The sequence below is a fragment of the Symsagittifera roscoffensis genome, chromosome 1 (genome assembly GCF_963678635.1).
Source record: "Symsagittifera roscoffensis chromosome 1, txSymRosc1.1, whole genome shotgun sequence".
Lineage (NCBI taxonomy): Eukaryota > Metazoa > Xenacoelomorpha > Acoela > Convolutidae > Symsagittifera > Symsagittifera roscoffensis.
In genome coordinates this window covers 43,774,951-43,795,749 of record NC_087062.1, presented here as the reverse complement: position 1 = coordinate 43,795,749, position 20,799 = coordinate 43,774,951, and the positions used below count along the sequence as shown (strand labels likewise).

At 33.8% G+C, this 20,799-nt stretch overlaps 1 protein-coding gene across 1 annotated transcript in view; it reads left to right on the top strand.

Moving 5' to 3' along the window:
* Positions 1–20,799, top strand: part of LOC134857451 (synaptotagmin-7-like) — a 56,553-nt gene that overhangs the window by 20,254 nt on the left and 15,500 nt on the right. Inside the window, exons 3-5 of the mRNA XM_063873732.1 lie at positions 16,378–16,487; positions 16,698–16,816; positions 17,372–17,535. Of these exons, the coding sequence (XP_063729802.1) occupies positions 16,378–16,487; positions 16,698–16,816; positions 17,372–17,535 (393 nt within the window). The remainder of the gene's footprint in view (positions 1–16,377; positions 16,488–16,697; positions 16,817–17,371; positions 17,536–20,799) is intronic.

The window sequence follows — 20,799 nt, the reverse complement described above, 5'->3', positions numbered from 1 at the left end:
TCACTGATTTCTAATTTTTTCGATCTGAAAACTTTTTCAATATTTTTCAAGTGAAACTTTCAATTATTTCAATACTTTCCAATCTTTGTTATCAGTAACTCAGAAATAACTTTATTAAAACGTGGTTTTAAAAAATTGATGGCTTTTTCAACACATGCGGAAGATTTTACCTAAAAGTCAGCTCAACTTAACATTTTCTATTGCCTTGATGGGCTGGGAAAGTGGATGATTTCGTTACTGTTGGTTCAATATTGGTATATGATGAACCATGGATTAGCTTTTTATTGAGGTGGAGGAGTTCCTAAATATTGCCTACCAGCTCAGGGAACGAAAGTAGTTTTAACTAAATTCTAACCAAGTCGCAATATAACGTAAGAGGTTAAGTGCGTTTTGTGGTATTTAGGTCAAAAAAGTCCCGCGGCTCAACGCTGAATATTTTTTCACCCGCCGCTTTAAGAGCAAACCCAAGTGCAGTGTGTCAGATTCGCTGCAAAAGTTAATCCATATTCATAACCACAGGGTCAAAATGATGCATCAGCAGTAGCGTGCCGAAGGAGGGATTGCGACCGCCCCCCCCCCCCCCTCAATTCTGGTTGCCAAATTTTTCCAAAGGGTCCCCCTTTGGTATAATTTTACGACATCCATTTTTTGCTAAGCAACCTAAAAATTGTTCTAAAGGCGCTTTCGGCGTCAATATGAACAGTTTTGAGGGGGGAGCGCGCGCCGAAAAAACGCAATTATTTTGGTCAAAATTTGCCAAAAAGTGCCGAAAACGCTTTTTTTGGCCTGTTTCTCGAAAAATTTGCCTTCGACGCAGAACTTTTTTTGAAAAATAGGCTCCCTATATATTTTCGAAGAACTCGGAAAAACACATTGGTCGATCAAAAAAAAAAATCCGCAAAATTCCAAAAAACCGCCTCCTAAAAAAATTTCTGCGCGCCACTGTGCATCAGGATTTATTTCAGATTTACTGTTCGGACTTTCGATACGAAAGTAACGGAATATTTGTGCTCGGGTGGATTTTTTTTCTTCAGACAAATTTTGACTTTCTTTTTAACTAGCCATTTTTGACAGAATTTTTTTTATCATTCAAAAGGTATTGTTGTCCTGAGCTTAAATTTGAAAAAAAATTTCACCTGTGATTATTTTTCGTAAAGTTATGGGAGTTTAAAGATTGCCATTTTGGCCAATTTGGGACAATTAACGCGCGATATATTTCACGCTATTAACGCGTAAGCGGAGATTTAATACGTCTTAGAAATCGTTCCAAATTGGTTGAACGAAACTTATTTGCCATAATTGGTTAGTTACAATGAGCGAAATCTATTCTTTTGTGCTTTATGTGGCGTGTGGGGGGATGATTTCATTTAAAAAAAATCAAATTTTAGAATTTTTTTTCAATTTTTTTATTACATTTTTTTATGTTATTACTGCCCCATAAACCTTAAAAGCCACTCGGAACATTCAGGGCTTCGCCCTGATACGAGCAGTCTTGTTTATTTTAAACTAGTTAATGCAAAATCATTGTTCCGACTTTCGATACGAAAATAACGGAATATTTGTGCACGGGGTGGGTTTTTTTTCTTCAGACAAATTTCTACTTTTTAACTAGCCACTCTTGACAAAATTTTTTCATATCATTCAAAAGCTATTGTTGTCTTGAGCTTAAATTTGAAAAGATATTTCACCTGGGATCATTTTTCGTAAAGTTATGAGGGTTTAAAGATTGCAATTTTGGCCATTTTGACCAATTTGGGAAAATTAACGCGCTATATAATTCGCGCTATTAACGCGTCAGCGGAGATTTAATCGGTCTTAGAAATCGTTCCAAATTGGTTGAAATAAGCTTATTTGCCATAATTGATTTGTTACAAGGAGCGCAATTTATTGTTTTGTACTTTATATGGCTTGTGGGGGGATGATTTTCATAGAAAAATTTTCAAATTTTAGAAAAGTTTTTAATTTTATTTTATTTCATTCTTATTTTTTTATGTTGTTCATGTTATTACTGCTCCTTAAACGTTAAAAAGCAGTCAGAATTTTCAGGGCTTAGCCCTGATACGGGCAGTCTTGTTACATTTAGTTTGACTGACAAACTTGAAAATTAGATTTACTTAATGGATAAATCTGGCTTTGTTATTTGCAAAGATCATGTCTTTGATATATAGTGGGAGGCACAGGAAATAGAAGTCAGCAAAATTGCAATTCAAAAATTTCTCAACACAGATTGACAGAGAGAGTTTAATAGCCGCGCTTCTTCAGTTTTACAGCCTTTTTAACTTGAAAAGTGATCACATCATAGCTTAGGTCGTATTTTGCAAGTGTTAATAAAGTAAGTTATTTTTTATTATCTATGGCGTATATTATTCTTCGCAGGAGTTGGTCTTAACCGGCTTCTAGAAATTGTTGGTTTCTATGATTATCTGATTTCAAATCAAGAGTTCTATGTGATGTTCAAACAAGACTACTCGTATCAGGGCGAAGCCCTGAATGTTCCTACTGCCTTTTAAGGTCTATGGAGCAATAATAACATTTAAAAAATTAATGTAATAAAACAAAATGAAAATTTTTTTTTCCAAAATTTTTTTGTGAAAATCATCCCCCCACGCGCCATAAAAAGTACAAAGGGATAGATTTCGCTCCTTGTAACAAATCAATTATGGCAAATAAGCTTCTTTCAACCAATTTAGAACGATTTCTGAGACGGACTAACTCTCCGCTAACGCGTTAATAGCGCGAAATCTATCGCGCGTTAATTGTCACAAATTGGCCAAAATGGCTAACTTTACGAAAAATGATCACAGGTGAAATGTCTTTTCAAATTTGAGCTCAATGCAACCATGTGTTTCGATCCATACGTCGCAAAAATTCCGTCAAAAATGGCTAGTTAAAAAGTCAAAAAGTCAAAAAAACTCACACCGAGCACAAATATTCCGTTCCTTTCGTATCGAAAGTCGGAACAATAAGATTCCATTAAGTTAGATTTCAAATGAAAGAAAACTTTTAAAATGGCAAGAATTTGTTCCACTTGATGAGTTGATTCAAGATTGGTTATTTGAATATGAGACTTGACAGCGGAATAATCTAACTAACTATTGATTTTCTATGGCTTCTCAAATTAGGTTAGTTTAATCGAAAAAAGTCAATCTAGAATTTTTGAAGTAAAGTTAGCCGTTCTCTCTTTGTTGGCTGTTTAATTTTTCAAGTCAATTCAGTTTTCTATGTGTTTTAATAAGCGACCACAGCAGCCGAATTTGTCTGACGAGTAATCGGTCTTTCTTTTTCCAACACCACTCAATTTTTGGCACAGATTTCGCAGATGCTATATCCGGATTCATAACACCATCAGCATCAGCATCTATCACTTTTATTGAACTAATATTTGTTTCTGTCTGTTTATAATAGCTCTCAAGGTATTTGTGGCACAATTTTTAAGGCAGACATTTTAACGATTAAGTTGAGTAATGGATTCCTTTTGAGCAATGAATTTCCAGATGTTTTTAATTGAGCTATCTAAAAGAGCTTTCACGTCAGCGATTGAAGTTTTTCATGCGAATGGTTGTTGTTTTTGCTTCAAATGTACTAGCGGTGTTGACGTAGAAACCAAGTTTGCAGATCTTTTTTAAAGAAAAACTGCTAAACAATTGTTGTGTCCTAAAATTAGTCGTATTTTTTTCGAATGTTTGTCGTCAACCTTGTTCTTTTTTGCGACCAGAACATTAGAAAACTAAGTAATGAGTTCTGTTTCTATTTTTTTCTTAAGCTACGGTGACATATTTCACAACAAACATGTTTTCTATTTTAACTAAGTTTATATCAGACTAGCATGTTTTTGGGGAAAAAAATTGGAATAGTTTCTTTGAGAAATTGAACTTCCCTGCAGTCGGTTTTTTCATTAGGTCACAAAGAAATGTTTCATCGGCAAGATGAGGACCGCGCTCCTATACAAAATGGGGTTCTTCGAACAAAAAAATGGAAAGTTTGAATGAAAAGTTTTGCCGAATTTGACTGCAGCCAGGCCATCCATCAAAAAGAAACGATAAGGGTAAATTTCTACTTGAATTTTGATATCATGTCATCAATCTTTTTCAAAGTTTATGAAAATACTCCGTCATAAATTGTCAAGTAAACGGTCGGAGTTTGTCTGGAAAAAGCTGCTCTGAGCTCCGACATTTTTTGAAAGTCGAAATAACAGGAAAGTCAATTTGGTCGACCAAAAAAACTTCGACAAATTTTTCAATTTTTTTTTGAAAAACTGGCCCGCCCCCCTCGAGAAAATCCTAGATCCACCCCTGGTTACTTTTTTCCTTTTTTCAAAACTTCAGCAAAGTTTTTTACCGAAGTTTTCTTGAACCACCGCAACAGGGAGCCGGAATTTCAAGGCTCATTACGAGGCCAAATTGTGCACTGGAAAGGCGCTCAATTTTGTTTTCTGCATGTTCCTGGATTCCAGAGACAAGTCTTAATTATGTTCAAAAATGTAAATGGATTCCACTTACAAAATTTCCGTGGATTCCGCGTACAAATAGTTGTAACGTAATTTTTGTCGACACATTAGTTTCGTTGCGGATTCCGCAACGAGTGAATATAGGTAGTTGTTCCGGATTCCACAAATGTAAGCGGATTCCGCAACTTTATGTAGATTCCGCAAACTTATGCGGATTCCGCTTACAATTTTCGGATTCCGCTTACACTTTGCGGAATCTGATTACAATTTGCGACTTCCGCCTACAGTTGTGGATTCTACGGCGACTTCAGTTTATTAAGCACATATACTATCATTTGTTTATGGATTCCACAAACTGTTTCGGGTTTCGCAAATTTTGTTGCGGATTTCACGGGATTTTGTTGTGGACTTCGCAAAGTTGCCTGTTTTTTGAACAATTTTGAGCAACAGAGTGTTTTAGTTATTTTTCCGTGGAATTCAAAGCAGCAAAGAATATCAAAGAAAAATAGCAATGTTGCGGATTCCGGATCAATTCTGTTGTTGGCCTGTTGCTGAATCCGCTTTCAAATCACAAATGCACAATTTGGCCTCGTATTGCTTTGTCTTGATACGAGTAGTCACGTTTCCGTTTTAATTTGATTAATCAAGTTTAGATTCCTGCCTTCAGCTAATTTCTAATATAAATTCTTTTAACAATTTTCTTTTTATTTTCGGATTATGGATTGTTTTTTTTTCTGGAGAAGTGTAATGGGATTAGTTCATAAAGATAAACATGTATACGCTCTTCGCTCGCGGATGGTTGACAATACCTTTTTTGACGTTTAAGTACCAATTTCTATCTCTGGAAATCTGATTTAGAGAATTTACCCAAAACCGGGGTTTTATTGAGGTTGAAGAGTTCAAATAGTTGAGAAGTGAAACGGATTTTTTCCGTAAGTTAAGAAACTATAAGTTTATTCCTCATTTTGTTAAGATAGGCAATTAGTTAAGACGAATCTAAAAAAATGAAAATTAGCCATATTAAAAAATTGTGGAAATATTTGAGTTGAAAATTCGCGTTGTGTTTTTAGATGCTATTAGAAAATAGAGTAAATGATTTCGCACAATGCTCTAAAAACGTGAAACAACATCATGTTAACTATTCTATCGTAAGGCTCCGAGGAAATCTTTGCTGATTGCCTTTTAAGTCTCTGAGAAACGTCTAATTCTGTGTGAGCAATTTCATGTGCATTAATGTGATTTGGTTCTCTCTTACTTTCCTAATGCAATTTGGGGTTACAAAATTTACCTTGTTTGCATTTAATTCCCATTTCCATTGAAAATTTAATCTGGGCCAAATGAATTTTTCTTCATTTTCACTAGCTTTCAATAGTTACCAGGACTAGGATAAAAACCACTAATGAGAAAGATGGTCGCAGTGGTAGTTACTGTCAACTAAAGACTCAAATTAAGTGTTTACAAGAAGTCACTTTGATGAAGAAAAGGGGTCGTGTAACAGATTACCCAGAACATCAGATAATCAGTGTCTTAGACTAACACGAAGACGGTATATCAATCAGGCCTCGTAGGCAATTTTCCTTGTGATTGATGTCAAGCGTGAAATTACATCCTGGTTTACAATTTGTATCAAATTACCGAAAAAGCAAAGGATGAAATAAGAAGACATAGAAGCTCTTTATTACCAACATATACCCCCGAGATGGAAAATCATACGGTTCAGGGCTTATAAACCTTAAATGTTTTCAAGTCGGTCTCGGAAGCATAAAAACTAGCTAAAGCAGGATAATCGCTGTCAAAACAAAAATTCAGAACCCCCGTGATCGATAAGCTTAATCGGTTGATATCACAAGTAGTACATAATGGACCAACCTTGAGCAAATATCGTCGCAAAAAATGCAATTTGCATCGTTTTTTTGGTGGGGAAAGACGGAGAGATGGATACTGACTAACAGGTTTATACATAGCATCAGTTAAACAAAATGAATAGATTTTTTTCTATATTGATTTGTTCTTGATTGGAGTGGTAGGCCAAAAATGTAACAGCCAGCAAAGTACGATGGGACTGCTCGTGTATCAGGGCAAAGCCTTGATTGTTCCTACTGCCCTCTTTTGTCGGCCACAAGCTTTTTGGTTAGAAAAACCTTATAAAATTAACAAACAGAGAAGTTTTATTAAAAAAAAAATTTTATTTAAATTTCGCCTCAATTTATGTAAAAACAAAACATTTTTAACGTTTGGTAAATTATCAAAAAGAGCAACTTCTGAGGCGCGCAAATTGGATAAAATTAGTTTGCCGCTTACTCTTCTATAAAAGGGAACATCCCGTTTTATTATCAATTTAAAACATATTTGACAAAACATATATTCATAATCAATTTTAGTTTTGAGAAAAAAGACCGTAGGTAAAATAGCTTTTTACATTTATGCAAACAACGTGACAAAACAACGTTATCTTACAGAGGGATTTATTATTTTTTGATACGCTTGCGATTAGCAAGCTTTATCAAGTCGGATTATAGACTTTTTTCGGGTTAACAACTTGTTTAAAAGAATCACTTGAATATATTGGTATCTTGTTTCATAATGAATTCAAACTTTTAAGTGTCTCTGGCACTTTTATTCGGTTGGTAATGAATACTAATTACGGCAAACTAATTTTACGCCTGGGATGCCAAAGGTCCTGGGCTCAAAATTGAACGGATATGTTCTGTTTCCAAACGAAAAGTAGTCCGTTTCAAAAAAAAAAATATTCGGCTTACTATTGTCAGCTGATCTTTTATTGGCTTAGTTGCCATTTTGTAGAATGTTTGTCTTTACTTTTCTTACATTAGAGCCGCTTTTAGAGTTCTGATTTACCTCTGCTGTTTGTAATTTTACTAAATTTGACTTCGTACATATTTACATACTTTTTTTGTTTAAAAACTTTTTCTGCCCAAATGATTTCGGCCTATTCGAGTCGTTTCAACGGACAAAAATTTTTTATGCTCACCTTTGGATCGCACAAGCTGCCACAATTCATGAAAGGAATATGATTCAAGTTTTTCATGATAACAAATTTTTTCCAGATTTTTTTTTGGTTTAATAGGTTTCTTCCTCTATTTAATCGGCTCAATGGCCTCACATTGCTTCATTTGAGGAGCAAACAAAAAGTTTTGAGGGTGAGGTGGACCTATTAGCCTTTCAAAAATCTGAAGTCTTGCTGATTTTTTTCGGCTTAAAGGTTTCCTGAAAAAGTTTTTTTGGCTTTGTTAGCGCCTGGTACATTATCTCCCAATGCTTATTACACATTCTATTATCTTGCCAGGTTTTTGTTTTAAATAAGTTTTATTCAGTTTAATAGATCTAAATCTTTTTTACCTTTTCGATTTTTTTTTCAATTTTTTTCTTGTTTCGTATCGCAAATGGTGCGAAGCTCAGCTTCACCTCTCTGCCAAAAATTGTTCCCTAATTAAAGCTGAAGCAATCTATAATTAAACTTGCAAAACTGCAAAACTTTGAAGCATGCTTGAAACATTTTTTGAAAATGTACAAAAAAAAATCGAGAGAATTGAATGATTTTAGATTTTTTAACGCCCACTAGCTATTTTAAGTAAATAGTGATATTCTTAGCGTCCGGTAATTTATTAATAACGCCAAATAATTTGCCTCAATTAAATTTGGAACAAAATATTAGCGGAGCAACCAGCCGCTTACGTTCTAATAGCTCGAAACATCTCCCTCATTAATTGTCACAAATTAGCCAAATATGCAATTTTTAAACCACGATAATTTTTCAAAAGACTATTACACTAATCACAGGTAGGATTTTAACTTAGACTTTGAACTTGACTCAAAATTGCTATTGAGAGCTATAACTTTGCTGCATTCTGATTGGTTGAAAAATCGACGAATAAATTTACTATGAAGAAAAATCGGAACAATGTGAAATTTCTCTAAAATTTGATTAATGTTGTTTTTTTCTGAAAAAAAAGTTGGAATGAAATGTGAAGTCGGGATTGATTGCGTGCGTTAACGTACATCGAATGGGCACTAAAATCAACGACACTCTGACAACTGTGAATAAATTAAAACTGTGATCAAGCAACCACTGGGAACGATTTAGTTTCGACGGAGCTGGTAACAGTTGACAGCTAAGAATATTTTGTAGAAAAAGTCATAAGTATTAGCCTGTTGAGATAAATTGTTGAGACAAAATGAGATGAATTTTTTCACCAAATTGCAGCAAATAAAAATTTAATTTGCCAAAACCTTTCAATATATCTTTCAATTGCCAGAAAAAGCAGACAATTTGACTTCATTTTCACATCAGCTTAGGTCTTGCTATATTTTAACTATTCCTTATATGTTACAATGCTTGAGTTTACTTTGTGCGAGAGTGGGAATAACAAATAATAATGATCAAAGAGTTTTTTTATAATTATATCGAAATCAAAAGATAGGAAGACCAATTTGGCGATGCGTTTATTTACCATGTAAAGTAAGGGCCTTACATACTAAAAGAAAACTTCTCCTGGCTTAGATTTTGGTGCACAAAAAAACAAAAAAGCAATAAGCGACATTTATTTGCCATTAAAAGAATGAATGAGTCCTTCTCTAGAAACGCAACAAATGGCAACCTCGGTTACAAGTAGCAACCTAGAAACTTCACTAACATTTTTCTGTAATTTTTTGAAATCCAAGCAAAACTAAATTTTAACCGAACAGTTTTATTGAACATATACAAACAAGTTTCTGTCTTGAAAATAGAAATATTATGAATATTATCATGATTTTCACTTATGAAAACACCGAGTTTTTTGTTGCAGTTTTAAATTGGAAGAAGCAAAAACAAAGTTAATTTTTTGCCGCAGTTTTTGCAAAGGACCCGGGTTGACCTACATAAACTGAAAATGCTTATCTTACAAATCCATTCATCAAATGTATGGAAAAATGCTCTTCAAACAATTTTCATAAAATTTCAAGAAATCATTGAAAAAAGATTCCAACTAATTTCTGCGGCTATTTGAACCAAATAAAACAGTCTGGTGATGAAAAAAAAACTATGTTTCTTTTGTTCTTTTGTTGAAAACAAAAATTTATCATACAATTTCTATATATGTAAATTGTATGACTAGCATTTTTTTGATGGCGACTGAAGTAAAATTGAAAATGCCCCAAAGTTTTTTTTTGTTTTTTTTTCCATCGCAAACAAATTTTGTATTCAAACAAACATTTTCCAAAAAAAATTTTGCATGCAAATTTTAATTTTTTGTCTGCATAACTTAGTCCTGCATACACAAAAATTGATTTTTTTTTCGTTTCTCTGGATAACTTTTTCAAACTGGCTAAATACTCTTATTTCTCTTGTATGGCATGTTTTATATATGCCTTGACCAATGTCTGATAATTTGAAAATTCTAACTTCAAAAATAATCATCTTTGAAACTTTTGCCAAAATTTAAAAATTTGATGCGTTCAGTACATTATTTGGGAGAATAACTCTTACACTATTTAAGTCGTTTCCAATTCATTGTAAATGGCAGAAGATTAACCCTTTGGTGACTCTAGTTTTGAGTAAACCTCTGAGATATAAAATTAAAAACAAAAATTTTGGTTTATGAAAAAATGTTTGTCCTACAATTTCCATATGTAGAAAATGCTTATCTTAGAGTTTTCTTAGAATTTTCTGTATCTATGGAATTGTACGACATTGTATGATAAGCTTTGTTCGTTTTTGAAAATTGTAGGTTAACATATTTGGTCAACCCGGGGAGTAAGATCATCAGGGTACAATCGATATAAAATCCCTGTAATTATATGTGTTTTTACCTAAGTAATTTTAAATGCGCTGTTTTTCCACGTCCCATCATTGTTTTATCTGCGTACAATAGATCGATTTAAGCTGCAATTATATCAATATCCCATCAATGTGTTATCCTTGCACATCATGTTTTTGAAATTGCATTCATAATTGATGTAAATATCATGCGCATACTTACAACATATTTAATCTATGTATTATAACTGCTTGCCTTTTAACTTAGCAAAACACTAAAACAAAATGGGTAAATGTTGATTTTTGATGCCACTTGAACCCATATACTAAGAGTTTGGTTGAGGGCAGTCAAAGCTTTGAGTTTAAGTTGCATTGCAATTCAGAAATTTATCCTAGATCTTAAATATGTTGCATCCATGAATCAGTCATGTTGCAGTGCCACTTTAACGATGTTCATCCATGTTTCATCTATGAAAGCTGGAAGAAAATTACATTGATGCTGCCTTGGTGAAACATGAGTGCAGTAAGGACGTCAACTTTATGATTAATCAATGAAACACAGATTCAAGTTACATTGTATGTCATATCTTCTGATCATATATGCATCGCAGATGCAAATGACATATTTGTTTCAGTGAAAAATTCTGACTGAAAGAAAGATCTCATTTCTAGGATTCATCAGAGAAACATAGATGAAATTTATATTGATTTGGGGTTGCGCGCATAACAATGAATTGTAAAAGATTTAAAAATTGATGCACTGGTAATTATTTGAATGTACATCAGTGCAATCAAAAACAAATAAAACTTCGAGTTATTTTTAAGTGGTTGCTTTTTTCAATAATTGTACAGTACAGTTCACAATTTTAAATCAATGTTGTTATAATCTTCCGGGCGCGGGTGAAAATTTCTTTTCTGATTATCAACAGGACCAGTCCAAAGTTGTGGATTTTTGCAGCAGTAACTTCATCGGACTCCACATGACACTGCGAAGCCTACAAGCATCAATTTTGCCTTGAAGTTATACAAGCGCTCTAAAACCCTCATAACTCCTGGAAATTTTCTCGTGTGAAGCGTATATAGGTTTCGGCGTTAAGTATAGGGCGTTAGGGTTTTTGCTGATTGCAGTTCTGATCACTTCTTTGAATCCTTTAAAAATTGAATAGCTAAGGACTATTAATGATTGCAATTAGAAACATCTCAAATTTTTGTTGGAAGCAAAACTCTTTCGCGCTTGAGACTCATCACACAGTTTTGCATGCAACAATAGCTTGTTTTTTCTTTTTTTTTCATTATTTAAAACAACAATGATTTGACATCAATTTATTCGAACTTTGATACATTGATGTCACATTTTGAAAACATTCGTTATTATTTTTTAAAATAGGACAGCAATGTATCAAAACTAGAATAAAATTGATGTCAAATCATTGCTTTCGTTTTAAATAACAGAAATTAAAAGAAAAAACATAGTTAAAACAGATAATCCATGCGTTTGGACTGATATATCCCTAAAACGTGTCAAAACAATGCATTAAGAATTATACATATCTGAATTTCAATGTAACTTCAATCTGGGATGATCTTTTCTCTAAATATAGGATGATCTCACCCCATGATCGTAATATGGTGTGCTTCAGCTGAGGTATTTACTGAAAATATGCTCACTAAGATTACTGCATACTTGGTAGAAACCGGTCATAGAGCTTAAATAATGGAAAATTCAAGCGCAACTGTTCGAATGCTTGAAGCTTTACGCAATTATTCCAATTGCGTAAAGCTTCAATAAAAACTTGAATTAGTTGCCTTTGAACTTCAATTTTTATCACTGTTGTAACCCTTCACCCTTCACATTCGATGCTTCAAGGGACTTTTATGATGCTTCAAAACACTAAAGATTTCTGATAAATCAATTCAAACTCTGGTTCCTAAAAGTTCTCTATTGCCTGTAGCTCATAGTTGTTTGTTTGATGATGAACTTCCATTGATCACTGGCTCTTAGTTGTCACTTGTTCCTAATTTTGCAGCATCTTCTTCGTCAAGATCCCCTCAAGTGCTCAAGAGTTACCCAGAGAAGACGCTTACTTGGTTTTAACTTGGAATTATTAGCCAATCATAGTAGATATTTGAACCACACGAACTGGTGTTAGGGGGATGAGATGTTAAACTGATTCCAACTGGTTTTACTCGCTTTTACTTTCAATGTTTTTCCAGGCCTTTTAAAAAAAGTTTGATCAAGAGCATTTTTAAGGAAAATGTGCACTCAAATTGATATCTGTAGGGCGTCTATTTATAAATTCCGCCATAAGTTAACTTCTAAATTTCTTATCAAACTCTGAAAGAGGCAAGTTTTTTTCTCTTCTCATCTCATCCACTGAGCAACAGGAAGGCTAGCTAGATGACCTTAATAAAAACAGGAGTGAGAAGTATTTTTAAGGTTTTCCCTCTGAATATCTTAATTCGGTGACGAGAGATAAGAATGACTTGATGGTAGAAATTTTGCAGAACCGTCATCGATTTATGCAAAAGTGTGCACCATTGTGTGAGAACGAACTAACTTTCAATCGACTTGTTTAAGCGTGGTGAAAAAAGAGGGAAAATTACCACCTCCAGGCGGGCTTACTGCACAATAAGGCAACCCGCGTTATGAATGACGAATGGGCTGTCAGTCAGAACATACCTTTGTTTCTCTAAAAAAATGTTCATTGTTTAAAATAGCTAATTGCAAAAAACTTCCTGAAATAAAAAAATAAAAAACTAATGACACAATTCAATCTTTTCTGTTAGAAGTTTTGTTGAAATTTTGTGAATCACATCCAGCTGTTTCTCATATAAATTTATCTCATAGTAATTAAAGCATAGAATAAAAACCCGTTAAGACCCAAGTCTTTACCGGTTTTAGCTCCCATCCACTATCATTTGACCCAAAATTGAATCCTTTATTTGGTGCTGAAGAATATGACCCTAAAAGATTACATGTAACTCCTTCAAATTTAATTGCCGTTCTCAAAGAAGATGTGCCAAGGGCTTTCATCTTTTGGAAACATCTCTCGTGACTTCATTTAGGACGTCATTGTATATGATAATGACCTGATAAATGGTATAAATTAAACAAAGCTGAAATTTATGGACAAATAAAATAAAACGGTCTTATGGAAAAAAGGACTCTAAAATACTATATCTATGTGCCCTGATTAAATAAAACTCACACCAAAGGCAAAGGCAAGACTAGAAATAAACTATTAAAAACCAGAAATAGCCGATAACGAACAGAGTTCAAATTTTCACCCAGATTGTAAATATTTCAAACAAAAGTTGAATCTTGTGAAAAACTTGGTGAATCGATCTCTAATCCAGGTAGCTTATAGATTCAATTCAGGCTGAAGTCACTGTGGATCGACACATAGTCTTAGTCTATTCTTCGACAGACAAAAAAAACTATTGAACTTAGAGTTAAACGGTTATTTAAAAAAAACGTGTTTTAGGAAATTGTAGATACGAGAGTGAGACCAAGTAGAAAAACTGATTTTCTCAAGGATAATTTACATATCTTCCCTTTAATTTACATATCTACAAAAGTATTGAACAAAAAATCAAAACAACGAAAGTGCAAAATTCGGATCAAGTTAACATCCTGCCAATTCTCGGATCTGATTGGCTGAAAACTCCTAACTTAGACCAAGTCAACCTCCTCCTCCCAAAAGGATTGGGGGGGATTTTTAGCTTGGTCTCAAATTTCTGTACATAAAAAAAACAATTGGATTGTTTTTGTTTCTGCTAGGTAGATAAATGTAGTATATAGGTATTTTAAATAAATCAGTAATTGCTGGAGATCAAAAAAGCTAATTTCGGGTTGAAATTCTTCTCTTGACTTCTTGTTCCGACCATTGAAAATGGGGAGGAACTTTGTATTCGGGTGTGTTTTAGTTTTTTTTCTTTTTGTTTTCGACGCAAAATCAGGTACCACAAATAATTATCAGACTGGGTTGACTGATATATCATATTAAAGCCCTCTCAGTCGCAATTTGAACAAAGTTTAAAAACTTACAAAAGTTTTCCCAGTTCGGAAAAAAACCAAAAACCGATTTGAAAGTTTTGATTTTTGGTCTAATTTTAAACTAACATGGCGTGAGCGTGTAGGCTTACAAGCTGAATTATAAGTAATTTAACATCCTAAAACTTAATTTTAAGCATGTAAAACTAGTTTTTGGAGTTTTTTAGTTTCGTTTTTGACACCAAAAACTCAAAAATTTTCTGCAATTTTTTAAACGTTTTTCTTGTCATTTCTCTACAAATTTTTTTGTCCAGTTTGCGTATAATACTAATACTGTCTAATATGCTTAAATTATATCCTTAAGTCAGATCTTTATATCACACCAAGCAGAAAAAACTACACTAATTTGGAAAAACCTTTCTAACTACCGTAGTTTGAAAATTATCTTTTCATGTCAGATGCTTTTATCACACCAAGCAGAAAAACTACACTAAATTGGAAAAAAAAAAGTTTCTAAAAACCGTAGTTCTAAACTGTACTTTCTAAACCATAGACTATCTATGGTCGGAACATTCTGTGCTACTTGCACAGTAACCGTCTATCCTTGTTTTTTTGCGAACCGAAAATTTCAGAACATTTTGAAGTTATCGGTAGTTGCAATTGGAAGTTATGACATTTACAATTAGTGCGTGTTATCAATAAACCTGGATTTTTTTCAGATGAACAACTACTAAACAGGATAATTTAAAAAAATAATGGTTTAGATTCCACAGCACGCAATTGTTTTTGTAATACAGTGCTGATTTAAATTAACCGGAAACAACGAAAAACATTTGAAATTTTAAACACATTTTTCTCAAAATGGGCTAAGACTAGACCACAAAAACAGATGCTGCTTATAATATCACCAGAATTAATATGGTGCATTTTATTTTTCGAAATTCACAGCCAAAATTTCCCCCAAAATTGGGTATTTTTGTCCTTTTTTATTTAATCAAAAACTACGCTGGAACTACCGAGTTAATTGAAGAAAAAATTATATTAAGAGACGCTTCTTACACAATCCAACAAATATATAAAAAAATAAAACCTTTAACAATCTGTGCGTTTATGCTTTTGATTGATAAACAGAAAATGTCATTTTTACTATATAAAAATCAAAATCCTTGCATAAAATCAAATTTCGAACATTTTGTGCTAATTTTTGGATTCTTTTTACCTTTCTAAAAATTTGTCAGGCTGTGCAAGAGGGTTTTTGCATCAATTAACTTGGTAATTTCAGTGCAATTCCTGTTTTACTAAAAAAAGGCAAATTGACTCATTTTTGGAGCAAGACTTTGGCTGCGAATTTCTAAAAACAAATTACATCATATTAATTCTGGTGAAATTCTAAGCAATTTTCGATCTCATCATTTTTTGTCTTATCTTAGCCTTAAATGTAATTTGTCTTAACTTTTGCACTTTTCTGAATGAAACAACTTGAAATCATAGCTTTATCAGATTACAAACTTTTACAAAACCTATTTTTTGTTTTTGACTAATGATCTTTTGCTTGGGATCAAATGGTTATTGAATTATGAGTGTTTTAGAGAATGGCTGGCTCGTACTTATCTTGAATGGTTTTAAAGACTTAGAAAAAATAGAAAATGGTGCAGTTCTGTGTTCTGGCATATCTTAATCTCAAACCTATGGTAAGTGATGAGATTCATTTTGATAAAAGATCATTGGTGATCCTTGTGGTAATAACTGACTTGGTTAAAATTATTGCCCCCATTTTTGTCAGTTTTTGAGTTTTTGTATCTATTAAATGATATAAAATCTAATTTTGATGACAACTATCGATACAAGGTTAGAAAGAGTTTTAAAAATCAGAAGCACATGAAAATAGGCTGCCATTTTCCCAGAATTTCCCCGAATTTGGTTTTTTTTTCTAAATCAGATTGGAGTAATATCAAACTTGCCTGGTAACCGATGAGTATGCTATTAAAATTGCTTTCTTGCTGGCTGCATACCATTATACTATTATAAAATTGAGAAAAAAAATATGTTATACTGAAGTTTGTACTTTTTACTAAGTCTCAGCAGCGAAACAAGCTATAGCTGATTGGCGAAGTTTCTTGTTGATATTAAAATGTCAAGAGTGTAAGGACTGTGTGTGATGACTTTTTCATGTTGTTTTAGCAAAACTCCCACTGTGGCAGCATCCACTTCACCATCAAGTATGACTTCCAAAGCCAGACTCTGGTGGTGCAGATCATCGAGGCCAAGGACCTGCTGGCCAAGGACTGGACGTAAGATCATCTAGACATACTGTTAGACATCACTCGTGGTCAGGGTCGCTTTCTAAATAGAAAGAAAAGAAAAATGCGCCGACTAAAGGTCTTAGCTTTTGCCAAATTATAGAACTAAACAAAAAATGTTTGTGCTTTTTTGGGCTTTGGATTGAGTATCTACAAAAATTAATTAGATAAGTTTCAAGCCCGCGCTGTGTGTTTGTTTAGAGGCACCAGTGATCCTTATGTGAAGCTGTATCTGCTGCCAGACACGAAGAAGAAACTGAAGACGAAGACCATTATGAAGAACCTGAACCCCACCTGGAGCGAAACACTCAAGTTCCAAGGTTTAAACTGCTATTTGATTGCTTTTTATGCAGGGAAAAAGTACTAGATACAATTCGCCTCTTCTACCGAAGCAAACAGGGTTTCGAGAAAAAGTTAAATAACTATCGGCTTTCAATTACTTAAAAACCTCGAAGCCTTGTTACAGAAAACAAAAATGAACTTGGAGTAGGTTTTTCCATAAAATACTTGTTAGAACCCAATCAGTGTACTAAAAAATAGGGTTTATTTTTGCTAACATCTAATTTTTCCGCGTTTTAACCAATTAATTGTTCCGGCTGATTTTGACTACTTAAAAAAGCTCACAGAGCTCCACGTGGTATCGCTTTCTACTCGTGATTCGGTTCCTACGAAAATTGAAAAAATTGTCAGTGCCTAGAAAAACTCAAATTTGTTTATTTGAATAGGTTAAGAATTTTCCCTTGAATCATACGTACGACTGATTAGTTTGATGTAAAGGGGGGTTTGTCTCCTTTTTTGGTGCAATGACAGCTATTGCTAGTTTTCTTTGTTTTGATATTTTTGTTTCTGTTATTAAAATCGATTTCGCTTGCAAGGCTACCCATACGACAAGATACAGAAGCGCACTCTGCACATTAAAGTCATGGACTACGACAAGATGTCATCTGATGATCCTATCGGGGAAGTAAACATCCCCCTAGGGGAGATAGATCTCAATCACCAACACAACATCTGGAGGGACCTCAACCCCATCTCAAAGGTCAGACTCCACATACGCCACATATTCCACATAAGTCATGCCTTCAAAATTTACTTGTCGCGCAGAACCTCTTCAAAAAAAGGTATGTTTTGTGTTTTCACGCAATTCAATCAGAAACATGCTCCGTTTTTTGATAGCCTGCCGCTTATCTTGATTTTACCTCTCGGTATCCAAGTACACTTAGATACCGCAGTCGAATCAAAATAGGGGCGGACTAAAAAAATGAAAAGACAACCAAATTGTTTTGCATGAAGACCCAAAAGGTCCCTTCTACAATAGTTTCTGCCCCACAAGTAAGTGTTAATATCATGAGCTGATATTTTGGGCATTTTTCTTGCGAACGACCACAAAAACGCATTTTTGCTGCCTCTATACATTAAAGCTACTCAGTATTGGCAACGAAGTCGGAAAAATTTCGAGTTTGAAGGCCATTTTAAAGGAAACCAAATCAGTGGTGGTCCGAAGAATTTGCAAGGGGAAAATTCTCGACAAGAATGAAAATCTCGACAAATATTGACAAAAATCAGCCAACAAGAAAAACATAGAAGTTTGAGGGCTAGTCGAGCCGATATTGATATGGTAAAGTAATACTCTTAGAGTGCATGGGAGTCAAATTCGCAAAAAAGAGTACACCATCCCCTCCCCTTCGCCCAAACACCCCCCCCCCCCCCCCCAAAAAAAAAAACGTGCTACTGAACAACAGAATCAATAATGGCAAAATATGTATCAAATATCAACATACTCCTAAAAACTCAATTGATGTGATCTCACAATAAACTGAAGGCACTGTATTAAATGATTGTGACATGATTAAACAATAGAAAATATTCTTCGACTGATATTTGAGAAAGAAATCGTTTATGGGCGTGATCAAACCTCAACCGACATTTTTTCTATCAAATTAGGAAATAAAATTGGGGAACGAAGATTTTAATACGGATATATGCCCTCGGTAATTACCCGAATTTTGACTTAGATTTGAGTTAACTATCTCTTCAAAATATCTCCTTTTTGACGAGCAAATAGCATCGAAACAATATTGTCAGGAGCTCTGAATAAAAATACTACTTCACTGCATCATGAAAAATCTATATAATCAGCATGAAGGTTTACAGTTTAAATGATGATTACGTGAAGTCATATATTTGATGTTTGATTGGATTTTGGGTGTTGAAATTTAAGAAAGGGGAAAAGGAGGGGTAGTTAGTTTTTTTTAAACGAAGTGCGTGTCCTCAGAGTTCGTTCGTTCGGACAGTTTATCATCACTAACTAGTTCAACATGTCTGTAAATTAACTGTGCAATAATTGTTAGTTAAGACCATGTGCATAATTGCAGGAAGAAAAGGTAAGAACAACTGCCACTCATGATAACTTTTAGACCAGCTCCTGATTGAGTTCTGATGGGCATCAATAATTTACCCTTTTCAATTATCGGTACCCTAAGTTATTATTAACCAATATTTGTCAATTTTTAACTGCTTGCCTACTTGGTGAATATTTTCTATTGAATTAAATATGCACTTGTGAATTGTGATCATGTTAGTATAGCACAAAAATTCACCCACACTGTTTTCATTTAATCTGTAACTTCAAAGGAGTTTTCTGATATTTTTGACTTGTGGTAAATAATTTTATCAAGTGAAAAACTAATTTTACTCAATTAGTTTGGTCCAGTTTAGTGAACTAGTTTATTTTTAATTTGGGTGTAAAAAGAACAACCCTTTTTCATTAAAAAAAAATAACTCTCCTGGTAATTTTTCAGACTTACGGCAAGAATAAGGCATTTTTTCATTTAACTAATTCTAAAGTCATCACTTGAACTTATCTTATAAGAGGCCAATGCAATTATACTGATTACTTTTCGACCGAAAATTTTACTGACATAGGAAAAAAGGCGGATAGTATTCTGTTTTTAGATTAGCACTAAAGGTCACGATTTGTGAAAAATATCAACCTTGTTGGTTAAAATTGCTCTCATTTCTTTTGTTTTTTAGTTGCGTATCAGTTGAATAAATTAATTTTTAGTTCTTAGATGGCCAATTTTGTTTTCATTCATGATTTTGTTTTATAGATATAAAAACTCCATGCTTTTGTACCAATAGATTTGATGATTTCTATAAAAAACAATACTGTCAGAGCTATATAAGATAGCGTAGAAAAGGCTTGGGGAGGACAATGATTGTTGATTTTTGGCTTCCCTTTTGATGTTTGATTGATATATTTCCTCTGAAAGGGATATTTTTAAACTTTTGTGCTGCATGAAAGGTAGTTTTTTGCTATTGTGATTTAGCGGTGCAGTTTTCCAACTTAATTCTCAAGAAATCTATTGTATGAAAAAAACGTACTTATTAGAAAAGTCGGTCTGATTGTAAAGAGAAAGGTTTAGGTACCAATTATCAGTTCCGTTATTCGTAATTTTTACCTCTTCGACCATTGAAATTGATAGGACTCGTCGACTCTTTGTGTTGGCCTTTTTGATCACAAATTGATCACAATAAAGACCCTGTTTGCCCAAATTTTCAGCACCATCGGCGAATTTTCTGCACCGTCAGCGAAAGTGTGCGCTTTTTCTTGGCGCGCGCTCCCCCTTTAAAATTAGTGCATGTAGGAGCACAATTACCCGAATTGGTGAGCAAAACACGGTTGTCTTAAAATAGTTCTTTAGGAGGTCAGAGGGTCGAATTCTTGAAGAAGGGGTGCCCCCTAAATCCGCTACTGGTGGCATCATACATGTGATTTTAAAAAATTAAAAGTTGCATTGTTTATGAAAGCCAAACTGAATTAACTGCTCATTTTTTCTCACTTTCGTTTCCCTTGGGTGTGATGTGTATGAAGAATAGCCTTTTGAGAATGACCTTCAATGTCATAAAAACAAATGGAGAGTCAAACTCCCTCACTAAAATTAATAAGGGCCCAAATATAATACACCACATCTGCAACGAGATTCATAAAGCAACTTTTTATCCATCATTTTTATAATATTGAAGGACTGAACAGATATTTTTTCATTCATTTTCTCGGCCTCTGATGTCTGAATCTATCATAAGAAAAAGAAGAAGACGAATTAAAACTTAAGTAGCCCACCTTAGGAGGACTATTTCTAGTGCTACGGTAGTTTTCCTGCACAATAGCTGATAGCTGGATTAAAAATTGCTTCAAATTTTTGACTAGCTAATTAGTTTTTTGGACTTGTGAACAAAAACCCCAAATTTTATGGAAAATTTAAACAGTAGTGAACATGTAAAATAGTGAATTATCATCGGC